This window comes from Vidua macroura, chromosome 2 (assembly GCF_024509145.1).
Source record: "Vidua macroura isolate BioBank_ID:100142 chromosome 2, ASM2450914v1, whole genome shotgun sequence".
Lineage (NCBI taxonomy): Eukaryota > Metazoa > Chordata > Aves > Passeriformes > Viduidae > Vidua > Vidua macroura.
The window spans coordinates 2,500,681-2,518,902 of NC_071572.1; the positions used below are offsets into that span (position 1 = coordinate 2,500,681).

Here is an 18,222-nt window from a genome sequence, read left to right on the forward strand (position 1 = left end):
TTATTTTAATGTTTCCTGGCACTTTGGAATGCCTGAATTGTGCCCTGTAATTCCCATTTTTTTTTTTCCCCTTGCAGGAGTTGATCCCTGTGAGGTGTGGTGCAGTCAGCCTGTGGAAAAATTAAGGGAAATTTGCAATGTGATGAAAATCAGGATGTTTTGGTCTGTGCTCTTCACCAGGGAAAGCACTTCCTTTGTGGATGATTCTTGGTGAGTATCCACATTTTCCAAGGGGATTTCCCTCCAAATCTTCCCACTTTTCCTTCTTCCTCTGAAAATTCCTTGGGTGCTTCCAACTGGCTTCCTGTGAAAATTCCTTGGGTGCTTCCACCAGGCTCCAACTGGTGCAGAAATGTTGGAGTTGGTTGAGGTTGAGAAATTCTTGAATCCACAGGGAAAAAAAAAATAAATAAAGGAAAATTAAGATTGATTTTCTGAAGTTTGGGATCTTTGGGAGTTTGGAGTTTGGGATCTTTGGGAGTTTGGAATCTTTGGGAGTTTGGAGTTTGGGATCTTTGGGAGTTTGGAGTTTGGAATCTTTGGGAGTTTGGAGTTTGGGATCTTTGGGATTTTGGAGTTTGGGATCCTTGGGATTTTGGAGTTTGGAATCTTTGGGATCTTTGGGAGTTTGGGATCTTTGGGAGTTTGGGATCTTTGGGAGTTGGGAGTTTGGAGTTTGGGATCTTTGGGAGTTTGGAGTTTGGGATCTTTGGAATCTTTGGGAGTTTGGAGTTTGGGATCTTTGGGAGTTTGGAGTTTGGGATCTTTGGGAGTTTGGAGTTTGGAATCTTTGGGATTTTGGAGTTTGGGATCTTTGGGAGTTTGGAATCTTAGGGAGTCTGGGAAGCTGAAATTTGGGGGGATATTTCAGGATTTTTGTCGATGCTGACATTTCAAAAGCAGCAAAACCTTTCCAGCTGTTCTTTTTTTAATAATTCTTATTTTTCTCTTTCCTCCTCTGAAGGGCTGGACGTGAATTTTTCAACATTCTCAGATCTAATCCCTCTAAATATTCATAATTAAGACCCTGTAGCAGCTTGGTGTTTGTCTAAATCACAATTCATTCTGTTTTCCAACAGTTTGCTGTTCCTGGGCTGGAACAAGAAAATCTTTGAGTTCACTGTTACGGAAGACCTTGCTGATTTAATTAAAAAAGTTGTTGTAAGTCCTGGATTTTAAATTTCAAATTTCTAAATTTTCCAATGTATGTTAATTAAATCTGTCCCTTAAGCACCTCGGGGTTATATCCTGAGTTAGACATTTCCTGTTGCTGAAGTGAAGACATAATTATCAATTATTTGATAATTGACTTGCAGCTCTCCAGAATTTGTGGCCTAGGCTTTATTCCAGATGGGATCACTTAGGAAATATTTGCAGGCAGAAATAAAGTTGGTGGATGAATGACTTAAATCATTTTTTTTATCCCTCATTCAAGAAATGATATTTTAAATTTGCTGTTGCTGACTTAAAACAGAAACAGAACAGTGGAGAGGAGGATGTGAGGAATTTGTCCCTTTTGTTGTGGGTTTTACTTCTAAATTTAGGTAATAAAACATTTCTTACTTCATTTCTTGAAATTGCGTGTCCAACCCCAAGGTACATATTTCATTTTTTAAATTTCGGTATGTTTCATATTATAAACATAGCTATAACATATTTTTGATTTAATTTGGCTTCATTTCCTGGGTTGGACATCCGAGAGTAAAAGTGGATTTGGAGGGGCAGATTTTGGGATGTCCCAGCTGCTTCTTTGGGATTTAAAGAGCTGCACGAGGGCTCACAGGGGCAGGATTTCCTCAGCAGATCTCACAGCACCCAGGAGTTCTCTCTTCCCATGCCAGCGTTTCTTTTTCAACAAAAATCTGGGATGCAGCTGCCCCAGTGATGGTGAATTCCAGCAGAACAGGAAATGTCACTGTGCTGAACCTGAGCAGGCAGAAATTCCAATTATCTCCTCTCAATAACTTGACTTTTTAATTTGTTTTTTTTTTTTATCCTTGTTCCAGAACATCCCATATTTCATCAGTGGCATCCTGAGGATTGGCAGTGGAATAGAAAATGTGAGTTTCTGGAATTGTTTGGGAGCCTCAAGGGGCTGGCACAGGCAGAGCTGGGAAATCTCCTGCTCCACCTTTTTATTTACAAAATTCAATTTCTGCTAGGACTGAACTCATTTTCCTGCTTTGGAAACTGTAAACTTGGGGCTGTGAAAATCCTGAATTTCCCTGTGTTTAATCCCTTTTTTTCTCACTTGGAAACAACAGCATCAATAAAACAACACAAATAAAACAACACAAATAAAACAACACAAATAAAATAACACAAATAAAATAACACAAATAAACAACACAAAATAACACAAATAAAGTAAAATAACACAAATACAATAACATTAAATAAAACAACGTCAATATAACATCAATGATACCATCTGTAATAACAATATTATTATTATTATTAATAGTAATAAATTATTATGATCAATGTCCTTTAAGACTAATCCTTCTATTCTTTTAACTATATTAGTTAATATGTAGAATTTATCATTAAATTGAAAAAGAGTTAAAATAAATCCATTTAAAATAGTTAAAATATATCAATTTAAAATAGTTAAAATAAATCAATTTAAAGTAGTTAAATCAATTTAAAATAGTTATAAATAAATAAATTTAAAATAGTTAAAATGCTCTAGCTATTGCTGCTAATTTGATAATTTGAGGAGAACTTTTGATTTTTTGAGTGTTTGATTCTGGTGTTTTACTTGTTTTGTCTTAATAGATTTGACACCCTGATTTGTGTTTTCTTAGAATTATTGTAAATATTGTTACAGCATTTAAAGGCTCTTCCCTTAATAGAGGTTTTCCTCTGAATTTCAGTTTTGTTTGTCACAGTTGGTGACCTAGAAAATAAATAAAATAAACACCTAAAAAGTTTAATAATGCAGTTTATAAATACTCTCGTTTTCAGCATACTTAATCAAAATATCTCATTTTTTCAAGAGCAGATAAATCACTTTAAAATCTTTACCTCCCATTCATAATAACCTTGATTTGGTTTTAATTATTACTTGAGTTGTTATTTTTAACATTATAAAGATGATTTTTAGGAATTTATAAAGGAAAAAAAATGAATTCTTTTATTAGTAAAGGATTTTTTTTCACAGTGTTCTATTAAAATAGGAGAATATACAATGATATATTTTCTCCTAGTACTATTAAAAAAAAAATAAAAATACTGTACAACAGTGCTAAAATAAAAGTCTTGAATTTAAAAACCAACATTGCAGGAGCAATAGGAAAACCAGAATAAACACAACTGTGTTTTTTTGGGGGATATTCATCTTAATCGTGTGATTTTTTTTAAATATTATTTTTCCACAGCCATAAGAAGTTGTTTCTAAATCAAATTTTTGGGGGTTTAGATATATATTTTAAAAATAATTTCAGTCATCACAAGGAAGATTTTAAATCAAATTTGGGGGGGTTATATTATTTTTTTTTTAATAATTTCAGTCATCACAAGGAAATTCCTAAATCAAATTTGTGGGGGTTATTTTTTTTTATTATTATTATTAATTTCAGTCATCATAAGGAAGTTTTAAAATCAAATTTGGGGGGGCTTATATTATTTTTTTAATACATTATTTTAATAATTCCAGTTATCATAACAAAGTTTCTAAATGAAATTTGAGGGGGTTTTTGTTATTTTTCAGTCATTTCAGAAGCTTCTAAATGAAATTGTCCCATTTGAATTCTTCCCATTGCAAGTCTGCTTTGATTTTGTGACTGTGCTTTGCTGGAGATTTCCAAAATAATTTGTAAAGCTCCAACTGGTGCAGAAATGTTGGAGTTGGTTGAGGTCAGAAATTCTTGAATTCACAGGAAAAAAAAAAAAAAAAAGAAAAGTTAAGATTGATTTTGTGAAGTTTGGAATCTTTGTGATTTTGGAGTTTGGGATCTTTGGGATTTTGGAGTTTGGAATCTTTGTGATTTTCAAGTTTGGGATTTTGGAGTTTGGGATCTTTGGGATTTTGGAGTTTGGGATTTTGGAGTTTGGGATCTTTGTGATTTTGGAGTTTGGGATCTTTGGGATTTCGGAGTTTGGGATCTTTGGGATTTTGGAGTTTGGGATTTTGGAGTTTGGGATCTTTGGGATTTTGGAGTTTGGGATTTTGGAGTTTGGGATTTTGGAGTTTGGGATCTTTGTGATTTTGGAGTTTGGGATTTTGGAGTTTGGGATCTTTGTGATTTTCAAGTTTGGGATTTTGGAGTTTGGGATCTTTGGGATTTTGGAGTTTGGGATCTTTGTGATTTTGGAGTTTGGGATCTTTGTGATTTTCAAGTTTGGGATTTTGGAGTTTGGGATCTTTGGAATTTGGGATCTTTGTGATTTTGGAGTTTGGGATCTTTGGGATTTTGGAGTTTGGGATCTTTGGGATTTTGGAGTTTGGGATCTTTGGGATTTTGGAGTTTGGGATCTTTGGGATTTTGGAGTTTGGGATCTTTGGGATTTTGGAGTTTGGGATTTTGGAGTTTGGGATCTTTGTGATTTTGGAGTTTGGGATCTTTGTGATTTTGGAGTTTGGGATCTTTGTGATTTTCGAGTTTGGGATTTTGGAGTTTGGGATCTTTGGGATTTTGGAATCTTAGGGAGTCTGGGAAGCTGAAATTTGGGGGGTGTATTTCAGGATTTTTGTCGATGCTGACGTTTCAAAAGCAGCAAAACCTTTCCAGCTCTTCTTTTTTTTTTTAATAATTCTTATTTTTCTCCTTCCTCCTCTGAATTTTTCAACATTCTCAGATCGAATCCCTCTAAATACTCCCTTATTTTCTGTCGTCTGTTTCCAAATCAGCTGAACAAAAGCAGAGACAAGAGCTCCAACGCTCTGCTTTGTCAATTAATGACTTTTTCTTGATTTTTCTCTTTTTTTTCCCCAATTCCAACAGGGTTTCTTCCACCTTGCAGAGGGCCTGAACTGGGTCAGGTGTGTGGGGGATGCCAACATGCTGGAGAAGCTGGAGCAGCTTGGGGACTGTGGCAGGGTCATCCTTCCAATGTTTTTTTCTGAGTGTGAGTATGGACACTCCAGAAATCAGGGAGGGAGGGAGGGGAGAAAAAAAAAAAAAAATCACTTTTCTCTTAGAAATCATGAAAAATCACTTTTCTCTTAGAAATCATGCAGTCATTCCTGTTCTTATTTCCATGCTGGGGCTTCTGGAGTGAGAAATAATTCCTGTTGGCTGCTCCTGCTGGTGAATTTGCTGCAGGTTTGGGTGGGGCAGGTTTTGGGGGCAGAGCAGGAATTTTAGGGGGAATTCCTCACCCTCGGTGTTCCTCCTGAATTTTCTCTCCAGGGAAACGTTACATCACCAGGGTGACCCTGGAGGATTGGGATTTAGTGGCAGAACTGAGAGCTATGACCTGTGAGAGCTCCAGGAAGGTGAGAGAAACTCTCAGGGTGTGTTTGGGACATTTTTTTTTTTTTTTTTGGGGGGGGGGGGAGGGGGGGGTTCTGATTGTCAAAAAAACAAAAAAAAAAAAACAAAACAAACAAAAAAAAAAAACCAAAAAAAACCCAAAAAAAACCAAAAAAAACCAAAAAAAAAACACAACAAAAAATACCCAATTATTACAGAGAAATATTTCAAAATCCGAGTGTTTTCATTCTGGCATAAAAAAATGCCTTTTATTGCGTGACATAATGACCTTCACACTGCTGAATTACGTGAGTTTAGTGGAGAAATTGTTTTGTTCCTGGTCCCACAGAAAAGTGAAGCCATGAAGCAGAGAGGAAATGCTGAATTTTCCCAGGGAGCCCTGGGCTGTGCCATCGTGTCATACAGCAAAGCCATTGAGCTTTGGTAAGAGCTGCTCTCAACTTCTTCAATTTTCTCCTCATTTTGTGCAATTTTGCATCAGCCACTTGAACTAGAGGCCAAGTTATACCTAATTTCATAAAAAAAAAAAACCCTATAACCCATTTTTATTCTGGTTTTTTTGCTGTTTTTTGTTTTTTTTTTTTTCTGCTCCAAAAATCCTTTTAGGGTTTCAAATGGCCAAGAGGAAGAGGAGCAAACCTGCAAGAAAATGAATTATTTGGTGTGGACAAGCAAGAACATCCACTGTGGGTGTTTGCCCTGGAAATGCTCTTGCAAATGTTGCCAATATTTATCATTATTTATCTTTATTCCCAGGATGCACAAGGAATAAAGAAGAGCCCATATTTCCCTGCCTGCTCTTGGCAGCTTTAATCCCTTTTGAAATCTTGGTTTAATTTCTTCCCTAAAGGCATTTCCTGAAAGGCTCTGGAGATTTCCCTGGGCTCTGTAGAAGGGAGAAAGGGATGAAATGGGAATTTTTAGGGCATTTTTCCCCTTCCCTTGGCATGTCAGCAGGGTTGGTGTGCTCACCATTGGTGCTGTGCTCATGAAAATGCTGATTTTACTCCTCCTGGTGTCTCTAAAATACAGGAAAATTTGCTAAAATCCCACTTTCCACAAAACCACATCGTGCCAGGAGTTGGATTTTTCATTTTGAACTCTGTACCTTTACACTTATGCCCTAAAAAGAATCAGGATTTTTGATTTCTTTACCCTCCCCTGTCTCTACACCAAGGTCTCATTATGTAAAATTCAAAATAATCAATGGATTTCCAATATTCTGTGAATAAATCCATTTTAATCCCCACAAATGCCCCATGGCACGAGAGGTTTTGGTCCCAATTTCAAGCTGATTTCAACCTTCTTGCAAAACTGTAGCAAGGCCAAGAAGGGAAGAGCAGAATTTGGTAAAAAAACAGGAAATCCTGGGGGTGGTGGAGAGCAGAAGAAGTCATGTGATTTCCAGGAGCTTCTCCTTTTTCAGAGCAGGCTGAGAATAATCTGAATTAACTGGAAGTTGCATTAATGGCCCCCAGTCTTACAAATGATCCCAAAATTGCAATGAACATTCCCAGGGCCAGCTTGGGGTTTTCTGGGTGGAGTTTTTGCAGGCAAATCTGGTGAAAATATTTTTATTTTTCTTTTCTTTTTCTCTTTTCTTTTCTTTTCTTTTCTTTTCTTTTCTTTTCTTTTCTTTTCTTTTCTTTTCTTTTCTTTTCTTTTCTTTTCTTTTCTTTTCTTTTCTTTTCTTCACTTTTCTTCACTTTTCTTCACTTTTCTTTTCTTCACTTTTCTTCACTTTTCTTTTCTTCACTTTTCTTTTCTTCACTTTTCTTCACTTCTTTTCTCCACTTTTCTCCTTTTCTTCTCTTCCCTTCTTTTCTTCCCTTTTCTTCCCTTCTTTTCTCCACTTTTCTCTTTTCTCCTCTTTTCTTCACTTCTTTTCTTCTTTTCTTCACTTCTTCTTTCCTTCTTTCCTTCTTTCCTTCTTTTCTTCACTTCTTTTCTTCACTTCTCTTCTTCTTTTCTTCTTCACTTCTTCACTTCTTCACTTCTTCACTTCTTCACTTCTTCACTTCTTCACTTCTTCACTTCTTCACTTCTTCACTTCTTCACTTCTTCACTTCTTCACTTCTTCACTTCTTTTCTTCTTTTCTTCTTTTCTTCTTTTCTTCTTTTCTTCTTTTCTTCTTTTCTTCTTTTCTTCTTTTCTTCCTTTCTTCTTTTCTTTTTTTCTTCTTTTCTTCACTTCTTTCCTTCACTTTCCTTCACTTTTTCCTTCACTTTTTCCTTCACTTTTTCCTTCACTTTTTCCTTCACTTTTTCCTTCACTTTTCCCTTCACTTTTCCCTTCACTTTTCCCTTCACTTTTCCCTTCACTTTTCCCTTCACTTCCCTTCACTTTCCTTTCCTTTTTTCCTCATGGTTTTCAGTAGGAATAGCCATTATTAACCCTTCACCATCTGTTTTTTTTTTTCCCAAGCCCTACCAACCACCTGCTGTATGGGAACCGAGCCCTGTGCTTCATTCTCACCAGGCAGTACGAGTGAGTATCCAGACAGGGCACATTGCCCAGGAAATTCTGGTTTTTAAAGCTAAAACATTGAATTATTTCCTATCATGTGGCTGCTGTGGTTGTGGATTCCCCATCCCTGGAAGTGACCAAGGCCAGGTTGGATTTTTTTTTTCTTGGAGCAGCCTGGGGTAGTGGAAGGTGTCCCTGCCCATTTTGGATGAGATTTAAGGTCCTTTCCCACCCAAACCACTTCCATAGTTTGGAAAAAAACCAAACCACTCCACAGTTTCCATACAAGCTGCTGATTTATTCAAGGTTTTATTTTTATATTCTCATTTATTAGATTGATATTTATGCTTTTTACACCAGCCTGGAGATGATTTTGGGGTTTTTTTGGAGGTATAAATAATAAATTCCTCTTCTTTCCCCTCCCTTCTCTCAGGAAAGCTGTGATTGATGGAAAAAGAGCCATAATTCTCAAGCCTGATTGGCCAAAGGTTGGTTTCTTGCACATTCCAAAATAATTTTTTTTTGGCATTTTAGAGCAAAATGAGAACCCAGAGCTGATTTTTAATGAATGGACAGAGGTTTTTGTGGACTGAGAATTCTGCCAAGTGTGCTTTGCTTGGCTTTTTTAGATTTAAAATGTTATTTTGTGGTGCCTGTCAGTGTTGGTACGAGGTGCTCGCCATGTGTAAAGACAGAAGAAAATGTTTTATTATGTTGTGAGTTATCAGAATGCTTAAAAAAAAAAAAATTAGAATATATAAAAAAATCCTGGTTAACTGCCAACAGGTATTTCCCAATATTCTTGGCCTGCAGCAGAGTAAATAAGAGATACTTAAAACATTGCAAAGTAGCTGAGATTAGGGGGAAAAAAAGCAAATTTTCTCCTTTCCGAAGCAGATAAAGCCCAAAAAAAAACCCCCAAATTTGCTTTTTCCCCCAACATCTCCCAGTGATTTACCCCTGTTTGAGTAAAAACCTGATTTCTCATCAGCTGAGAGCAGCTCGCTCGCTGGATTATACAAAACGTGATTTTTTTTTTTTGCTGCTGCTGCAGCAGGTTTGGCTGTTAAACCCCCCCCTCTCCTGGGTGTGGCTAAAACCTTGAAAATGCTGATTTTTTTTTTTTTTTTGTTGTTTTTGTTTGTTTTAGGGTCACCACCACTACTGCAAAGCCCTGGCCCTGATGGGCGAGGCTGAGCTGGCCCTGGTGGCCAACGAGAAAGCCCAGGAGCTGTGCCAGAAGAGCCCCGAGGGGCTCAAGGAGCTCGTCCAGCAGCACGAAAAAATCCAGAAAAGCCTGCAGGAAATCCACGGTAATCCCTGCACCTTGCAGAATTTGGGGTTTTACTCTGCAGCCAGCTCGGTTTTTGATTTTTAATTCCTCCTTGTTTTGTTTTTTTTTTTAATTATTTTGTAGGTACCAAAAGTAAAGAGAAGCCTCTGCTTGAGAAGAAGTAAGGGATTGGCAAGTTTGGTTTGGTTTTGATTGGTTTTTTATCTTTTTTTTTTTTTAATTAGCACAGTGGGGGTGTTGCATAAATTTTGTTCCCTGGAATAAAATGTTCGTTTCATTAAAATTTTAAAAATCAAATGTTCAGGGAATAAAAATGGAAGCAATAAATTGATCAGGAGTGCTGAGGATTTCTAAGAACTTATTTGGAGTATTGAAAGCAGTGTGGGCAGCAGGGCCAGGGTATTTTTAACAATTAATAGCCATGATTAATTATTTCAGTTTTAAATCTATAAATTTAATCATTCAATTCCAATTTTTGTAGAAAATTGAGGTGGTTTTAAAAATTATTATTTTATCAATAATAAATTCCTCATGGAATTGTGGAAATGTGTTTTGTTACTTTATTTTTTTATTATTTTTTTTTTTAATTTATGGGGTTTTTTTAATTTATATTTTTTTTTATTTATGGGGTTTTTATTTATTTTTATTTATGGGTTTCTTTTGCTGTTGCCGTATCTTTGCACGAGTTTGGCCTGTGCAGTTTGAAGCTGTAAAAAAATGACTGATGAAATCTTTTAAACCTATTGATGGGATTACACCCCTCTGAAGGGGGTAAGGTTAATTGGTATTAATCTGGTTTTTTTCGTGTTGTATACATGTAAAACACGGAGAAAAGCTCAGGGATTCTCTCTTTTCCCACATCAGAGACTGCACTTCTTCAAAATCTCCTTCAAGAGCCTGCCAGGAGCAGAAAGGAGCAGAAAAGGAGAAGAAGAGAAGCCAGGCTGAGCCCAAACATCCCCACGGGGCTCCAAAGCAGGATGCCAAGGTACAGCTGGAATTGCAGGAATTCCACCTGGAATGTTGTGCCTGCCATTCCGGAATTGTGCATTTTCCTGGGATATTTCCTGCCAAAGCCAGCCCAGAAATTGGGATTTTCAGGTGGTTGTTTGGAGGGGGAGATGGCCGCTGTCGTGGTTTTACTTTTAATTTTTTAGGTTTTTTTATTTTAATTTTTTTTTCCTAATTTAAATTGGTAATGAGCCATTATTAATTTAAAGAGATTTTTGTGGCATTTTTAGTGTCTTTGCTGCTGTTATTGTAAGATAATCAATTATAATTGATATGCAATAATATATAGTTAACATCTATATATATATATTTATGATAAATTTAATTTACAGTATATATCATTAAATAATGTGTTTATTAATATATCGATATATTAATATATAAATATAAATATTCCTTTACATTTATATTGTAGATAATAATACATATAATGTATGTAATATATACTATATTATATAGTATATAATATACTGTATATATTATATATAGTATATAATATACTGCATATATAATATATAAAATTTATAATATATTGTATATATTATATATAACATACTATAACATACTATAACATAACATACTATAACATAATATAATATAATATAATATTATAATATAATATAATATAATATAATATTATAATATAATATAATATAATATAATATAATATAATATAATATAATATAATATTATATAATATTATAATATTATATAATATAATATAATATACATAATATAATATTATAATATAATATACATAATTTATAATATATATAGTATATATTATGTATTATATAATATATATAATATATTATGTGCAGTATATAATATACTCTATATAATATATATAATATGTAATATATGTTATATAATAATAATATATAATATTATATATAGTATATCATATACTCTATATAATATAGTATATATTATATAATGTATAATATATTGTATATATAATATATGGTATACTATATATAATATAGTGTATACAATATATAATAAATATTATTGATATGTGTTGAATATATATATAATATACATACTTAACATTATAATTTCACCTATATAAAATACAGATATTTAGCGTTACAATTGAGCCCATGCCTTGCACTGTGGAGAAGCCGCGCAGTGCAGGAGGTGCTGGTGAATAAAGGGAATTTCCAGGCAGGCCAGGCCAGTTCCAGCAGAGCTCTCTGTGCTCTCAGAGCAGGGGGAGGGCCCTGGGCAGTGACGTGGCCCTGGGAAAACGAAACCAGAGCAGGAGGGCAGGAAATGGAAATTTTGGAGTTTGTTGGCAGAGAAAACCAGGCTGGGGAAAGCCCCAGAAGGGCTCAGCTTCTCTTGCGTTTTCTCCTGAAAACCTCCCGGCAGGTCTGTAAGTCTGCCTTCCCTCAGGGGGAATATTTCTGGGTCTCATTTGTAGATAATGTGAATTGAGACAAACTGAGGAGCAAAGTCACTATAAAAGCACTTTGATTAATGAAATTATTTTTCTTTGCCTCTTGATTCAGCGCATTTTAATTTCTTTCTTCAATCTTGGGGATTTTTTGGCTTTGTTTAAGTCCAGTCAGGGAGGTGGATTTGGCTTTTGTAATCTGATATTTTTGCCATCAGGTGGCTGAGCCCCAGAGAGCAGAAGGCAAAGCTTCCACGCTGGAGCAGCCTCCAAGTGAGTTTATTTTTGCTTTCTATGAAGTATTTTGTATTTTTTTATTTTATATTGTATTTTGTATTTTTCTGAGCCATTTCTTCCTCTGCTGCTGCCATAATTAATAACCAGAAGTTAATTTCCTGTCATTTCCACAACAATAAGCAATCAGGTTTTACTTCTTTCTTAGACACTTCTGTATTTCTGCCTTAATTCCTCAATGCTTTTGCCAATTTGAATCTCCTTCAATTAATTCAGAACTGAAACTGAAATTAAAGAGTAAAATCTGAGCCACAGGCTGGAGATGCTTTCCCTCCTCCTGAGCCAGGATCTAAATTAAAGAGGACTCTGTATTTCAATATTTACAGTTAATTTGTGGTTAATAAATGCTCCAGCAGAAAATAATTCTGCAGGTACAGAGGGAAGAGGCCACAAAATATTTGGCAGAGTGGATTTTTAGCTGCAGACTTGGAGAGCTCTGTGGTTTCTTGCTCATGTTTGGTTCTTTTTTTAAATGAATAAATCATTTTATAGAGAGAACTCCCACCCCCCCAAAGCTCCCCCAGTGCCAGGGTTACTTTTATGCACTGAAAGTGAAGTTCAGGCAGTTCTGAGCTTCAAAGGGAAATCCTTTCCTAAATTTTCCTGGGGGTTTTCGCCACGTGCTCTCACTTGACTGAAGCCTTTGGTGCCCCTTCCTGGAATATTTAAAATACCTGAGGAGGTGGCAAAGCACAGAGCACTTGAAAATTGGATTTTAGGAAAGCACTGAAGGTGTATTAGAAAATCCTGTTCTTAAAAGAGCAGTGGAAGAAGTGATCCTGACCTTGGGAGCTTTGTGAGCACCTTGAAGGATTAAAAGGTTTCTTGGGAGGTGGAAAATGTGGGGAAGGCTGCACGGGAAATCTCAAGAGGTTTTTGTTGGAAAGGTGTCAGGTGGGAATGGAGGGGAAAGAATGAAAACTTCCTTTTTCTGTGAAGACAGGCTGGGATTGTTCAGCCTGGGAAAGGTTTTGGGGAGAGCTCAGAGTCCCTAAAGGGGCTCCAGGAGAGGGGATGGGGACAAGGGATGGAGGGACAGGACACAGGGAATGGCTTCAGAGTAGGATTTGATGGGATATTGGGCAGGAATTGTCCCCTAGGAGGGTGAGGAACTCCTGGGTTTCTAAATCCCTTCTCCAGGAGGAGTCTGGGTATGGATCCAGCTTTAGTGACAGACCTGGGCTCTGGTTTATGCCCAAGGGTTTATTGGGGTGGAATTGATCCTTTCTGTGAGTTTGCCCCTCAGGATTAAGGGTGGCAAACCCAAGATATTGATCCAGGTAAAATAAATCCTGGATTTGGGTTGATGGAGGTAATGATTAGAGAAAGGGATTTGAATCAATCTGTTACACGATGGAAGAGGTTGTGACTTGTGAGGAAATTTTGAATGAATTTGAGATGGGCCCTCTGAGTTGCTTTGGGTGATGGGGTTTATTTTTCTTCTGCACAGGCAGGAAGGGTGAGTTCAGCTCACATCTTCAGTGCATGGCTCAGGAGGTCACAAGACCCTCAATTACAAGATTTTTAAGGAGTTATTGACCAGTAAAACACTGCTAACAAGGATATTTATGTTTTTGACCCAATCCTTAAATATTTCATCTTATGGACCCATGTTACAGTGTGAGCTCTCTTGGCCAGTCATGTTCTGACACACAAACCCACAGTGCTGCATTCTGAACTCCTTGTTTACCTCTGTTTACCTTTATTTTTTCTGTATTTTAAACTCTAAACTTTCCTGTCCTTAGCTTAACGTGTCTCTGCTTTAAACTCCAAATCCACATTCTCCCTTCCAGCACCTCAGTTTGGGAGCCTTTTCCAAGGTCTCAGCTCAAATCCTGGCTTTAATTCTCAGCTTTGGCTTCCAGGCCCAAAGTTCTGAGAGCTCCCTGCACTTCAGATTCCAACATAACTGATGCTTCAGTGCATTGCTTGTTCAAGCAATAGTTTAACAATGAAGCAATAGTTTAATAATGATTATTTTTTAGCCTGGAGAAGAGAAGGCTCCAGGGAGACCTTAAATCCCCTTCCAGGGCCTAAAGAGGCTCCAGGAGAGCTGGAGAGGGACTGGGGACAAGGCCTGGAGGGACAGGACGGGACACAGGGAATGGCCTTGAGCTGAAGGAGGCCAAGCCCAAACTTTCCAGCCCAACCTGAAGCAGTAAAATTCAGCCATTGCCCGTCCCCAGTGCTGAGCACACCCAGAGACCTCAACTCCACTTTTCCTGGAATTCATTCCCGTCGAGTTTGCTGTGGCTCTTGGGTGTGCAAAGAGACAGCAGCAGTTGCTGGTTGTAGTAAAGTTCTTTTTTTTGCATGAGTGCATCGGTCCCAAAGGCAGAGAGTTCTGAGGGAGTTCAAATTAAGTTAGAAGATGTAGCTGTGTTCTGTTACTATTTGTTAAAGGTAAGGCAGTTGTTTTCTGGTAGTTGAGCCGTTTTCTTTATCTTTTCTACAACTGATCTTTGTAGAAAAACATCTCTTGTCAATAGGCTATTGAGCTTCGCTGTATAACTGATAAAATGACATCATCTTACTGTGAGAGGGAAGAACTAAACGTTTTTACTTAAATATAGTCAGATTTAGAACACCACAGTCAGCCTTTTCTTACTACATTCTCAGAAGAGCAGCTTTTTTCTCTGCTAGATTCCCAGAAGAAGACCAGGCTTGTGTACACCACCACTAGATCTGCAGAAGGAAATTAAACTTTTCTACAAGATCACTGCTTTAACAAAACTCCATCTGTCACTCTGAGAAAACTGCAGCTCCTGTTTAATCAGACTGCTGCTAACACTTTGACTAATAGGGTTTTAACTCTGTCATTGTTGTTTTCTGTTACTGCATTTTTTATTTTATTTTTATTTTCTTCCCTAATAAAGAACTCTTATTCCTACTCCCATATCTTTTCCTGAGAGCCCCTTAATTTCAAAATCATCATAATTTGGAAAGAGGAGGTTTCCGTTTTCCATTTCAGGGGAAGCTCCTGCCTTGCTTAGCAGACAGCTTCTGTTCAAACTAAGGCAGTGTAAAAGTCTGTGCTGAAGCTTTTTGGTGTGAAGTCCTGAGTGGAGGCAGCAGCAGCCACCCAGCACAGAGCCCCAGGCAGAGGCAGAAATCAAACCTCCCTAGCACTGAGCCCCAGGCCAAAGCAGCAGCAGCAGCAGCTCCTACACCTTCCTTCTTTCTGCTCAGTGGTGATGATGATGATGAAAAAGAGAGCAGGGAAGAGCGGGCAGGAGCAGCCTTTTCTTTTTCTTCTGATGCCTTGTGCAGGCTGAGCTAGAGCAGAGCTGGGCAGAGCTAAAGAATAAAGCAGGGATTTATGGAAAGGATCTCCTCCATGGATCCACCTTGGGCAGCACCAGAGCCCAGCCAGGGCTGCAGCCAAGAGGAACCAAAATGGTCCCAAAATGCACGAGCGCTCCCGGGGGCTCTCACTGGGATCAGCTCTGCTCCATTTGCACCTTGCAGTTCATTGTCCCATTCCAGCTTTAGCCCATGCACTCCCATCCTGCTTGTTTTTCTCTCTCCAGCCCACGCTGTTTGTGCTCCTGGGCCTGAGCTTTGGATCATTTGTCCTTGGTGCCCAGCTGGAGCAGGAATTGTTTTGTCTCCCTGCTCTGTGAACAGAGCTCACCATCCCATAATATGAAGCTCAGACCCACACTCTAAAGCAGCACAGAATGTGAAACGTAGAAAAGCTCAAACCTGAGGCATCACTTTCTTCTTGGTGTCCTTTTGTTCTTGGTGGTGGTTGTGGCCCTCACCTCAGTACAGGGATTTTTATACAAAAACAAACCATTGGGCTAAAACCACAAATCTAAAACATTCACAATCTGAACTTGATTCTAATGGACAAAAGCAATGTGAAAGTAGTGTCACTTCTTACCTCAGTTTTTACTCCTATAGTTTTATCTGTTTACACACACAGCTTTATTTGGTTCCTTGAATAATTCTACCTGTTCTATCCAGAGATGCAAGCAAGGTTCTGCTCTGGTTTTGTTATGTCAGGAACTAAGTTTAAACTGAATTTTAAACTAGTCCTTAGGGCCTTATTAGCTAATTTCTTAAGGCACTTAAGAACTTCACTACTAAGTAAGTAGTAGGTAGCAGTAAGTAGTAAGTTTAAGAAACTTCAGTACTAGTTTCTTAAGGCACTTGAGGTATATTTCTACTTACTTAAAACTGAGACTTCTGTTTATTAAAACTTGAGCTTAGACTTCCACTCCTATGTGGTTTAATAGATCTTAATTCCTCTAAAGGAATTAAGATATATTTCTACTTACTTAAAACTAAGACTCACACTTCTGTGTATTAAAACTTGAGCTTAGAGTTCCACTCCTGTGTGGTTTAATAGATCTTAATTCCTCTAAAGGCTTTAATTCAAGCCCTGCATTCATTTCTCTCTCTGAGTGTAATGAATGAAGTGTTATGAATGAAATTATATGCCTAATTTAATAATCAACAAAATTAAATTTAGCAGCAGTTTTAATTGGAACAGCAGTTTGATATAAACGAATACAATCAAGTGTACTAAGTATAATCAAGCATATATAAAAAAATTTGGCAGTGATTAATTAAGTATGATTAAGGGTCATATAAAGGACAAGCAAAACCAACCTGGGTACGGGGAGGGCTTTTCACCCTGCCTCACAAAGGAATCCAAACTAAACTTACATACTGTATTTATCAATATCTTTCCATAAATCTCCTCCTATTTTCAATTCTTGAAATCTCTGTCACTATACTGCATGCTCCATTTGTTGCTAGGGGCTCTTTTGGCTCTTTGGTGGTCTTTTCAGAGGAAGGCTCACTGTCTTCCTTGCTGCCTGAATAACCTGGCAGGTTGCACGTGTGCACCAAGCTTTGTGTCCTGAAAGTAAGCATCATGCTCCTAATTAAGCCCTGTTATTTCACAGATAAAACCACAACTTAATTAAGCCTTATTATTGCATAGATAAAACCACAACTTAGACTAAGCCTTATTATTTCACAGATTAAACCACAACTTAGACTAAGCCTTATTATTTCATAGCTAAAACCACAACTTAGATTAAGCCTTATTATCTCATAGATAACGCCACAACTTAGATTAAGCCTTATTATTTCAGATAAAACCACAACTTAGATTAAACCTTATTATTTCACAGATAAAACCACAACCCACAACTTAGATTAAGCCTTATTATTTCACAGATAAAACTACAAGTTAGATTAAACCTTATTATTTCATAGATAACACCACAACTTAGATTAAGCCTTATTATTCCATAGCTAAAACCACAACTTAGATTAAGCCTTATTATTTCATAGATAAAACCACAACTTAGATTAAGCCTTATTATTTCATAGCTAAAACCACAACTTAGATTAAGCCTTATTATTTCAGATAAAACCACAACTTAGATTAAGCCTTATTATTTCATAGCTAAAACCACAACTTAGATTAAGCCTTATTATTTCAGATAAAACCACAACTTAGATTAAGCCTTATTATTTCATAGATAAAACCACAACTTAGATTAAGCCTTATTATTTCATAGCTAAAACCACAACTTAGATTAAGCCTTATTATTTCATAGCTAAAACCACAACTTAGATTAAGCCTTATTATTTCAGATAAAACCACAGCTTAGATTAAACTTTATTATTTCATAGATAAAACCACAACTTAGATTAAGCCTTATTATTTCATAGATAAAACCACAACTTAGATTAAGCCTTATTATTTCACAGATAAAACCACAACTTAGATTCAGCCTTATTATTTCATAGCTAAAACCACAGCTTGGATTCCATATCTGGAATCCAGCTTTGCTCATCCCAAGGCTGATTCTGTTTTGGGATCTTGCTTATCTCAGTATTACATCCTGCATCCTGTTCTTTCACCTGTACCATCTCCAGAGAAACCCATCTGCTTTGTAACACAAACTACATATACTTTTCCTTTATTATTTTATTTTCTAAAATACTGATACCGTTGCAGTTTAGTTAGCAGGAACCACACCCATTTATCACACCGAGGAGCCCAGAGAGGCTTGCATTCCAACACATTTCCATGCATCCACCTTTTTCCTGGAGGTCCTTTCATGGAGAAATCATCTGAAGGCTTCTCTGGGGTTGTTGTATTCACCCCCAAAATTTGGAGTTTTCCTTCCTCGAGCTCCTCTGGTGTTTCTGGTTAGGTAATTTTGCCCCACTCCCTCTGCATTCCTCATTATCTGTTCCCCCCCCAGTTCCCAGCTGTGTTCAGCATCCTCTGTGCCTCTCTGACATTCTTTTATCTCCTTTGCAAGTTGGGCTCTGAGCTCTTATCGCCCAC

At 37.0% G+C, this 18,222-nt stretch overlaps 1 protein-coding gene across 2 annotated transcripts in view; it reads left to right on the plus strand.

The window, feature by feature from the left end:
• The window catches only part of TTC3 (tetratricopeptide repeat domain 3), a 56,049-nt gene that overhangs the window by 5,465 nt on the left and 32,362 nt on the right, over positions 1 to 18,222 (plus strand). For both annotated transcript variants that reach the window (XM_053972081.1, XM_053972082.1), the window contains exons 4-15: positions 78 to 210; positions 1,080 to 1,161; positions 2,007 to 2,060; positions 4,947 to 5,070; positions 5,355 to 5,440; positions 5,767 to 5,861; positions 7,864 to 7,926; positions 8,339 to 8,393; positions 9,056 to 9,218; positions 9,323 to 9,359; positions 10,064 to 10,187; positions 11,828 to 11,882. In XM_053972081.1, coding sequence (XP_053828056.1) covers positions 78 to 210; positions 1,080 to 1,161; positions 2,007 to 2,060; positions 4,947 to 5,070; positions 5,355 to 5,440; positions 5,767 to 5,861; positions 7,864 to 7,926; positions 8,339 to 8,393; positions 9,056 to 9,218; positions 9,323 to 9,359; positions 10,064 to 10,187; positions 11,828 to 11,882 — 1,071 coding nt within the window. The remainder of the gene's footprint in view (positions 1 to 77; positions 211 to 1,079; positions 1,162 to 2,006; positions 2,061 to 4,946; positions 5,071 to 5,354; positions 5,441 to 5,766; positions 5,862 to 7,863; positions 7,927 to 8,338; positions 8,394 to 9,055; positions 9,219 to 9,322; positions 9,360 to 10,063; positions 10,188 to 11,827; positions 11,883 to 18,222) is intronic.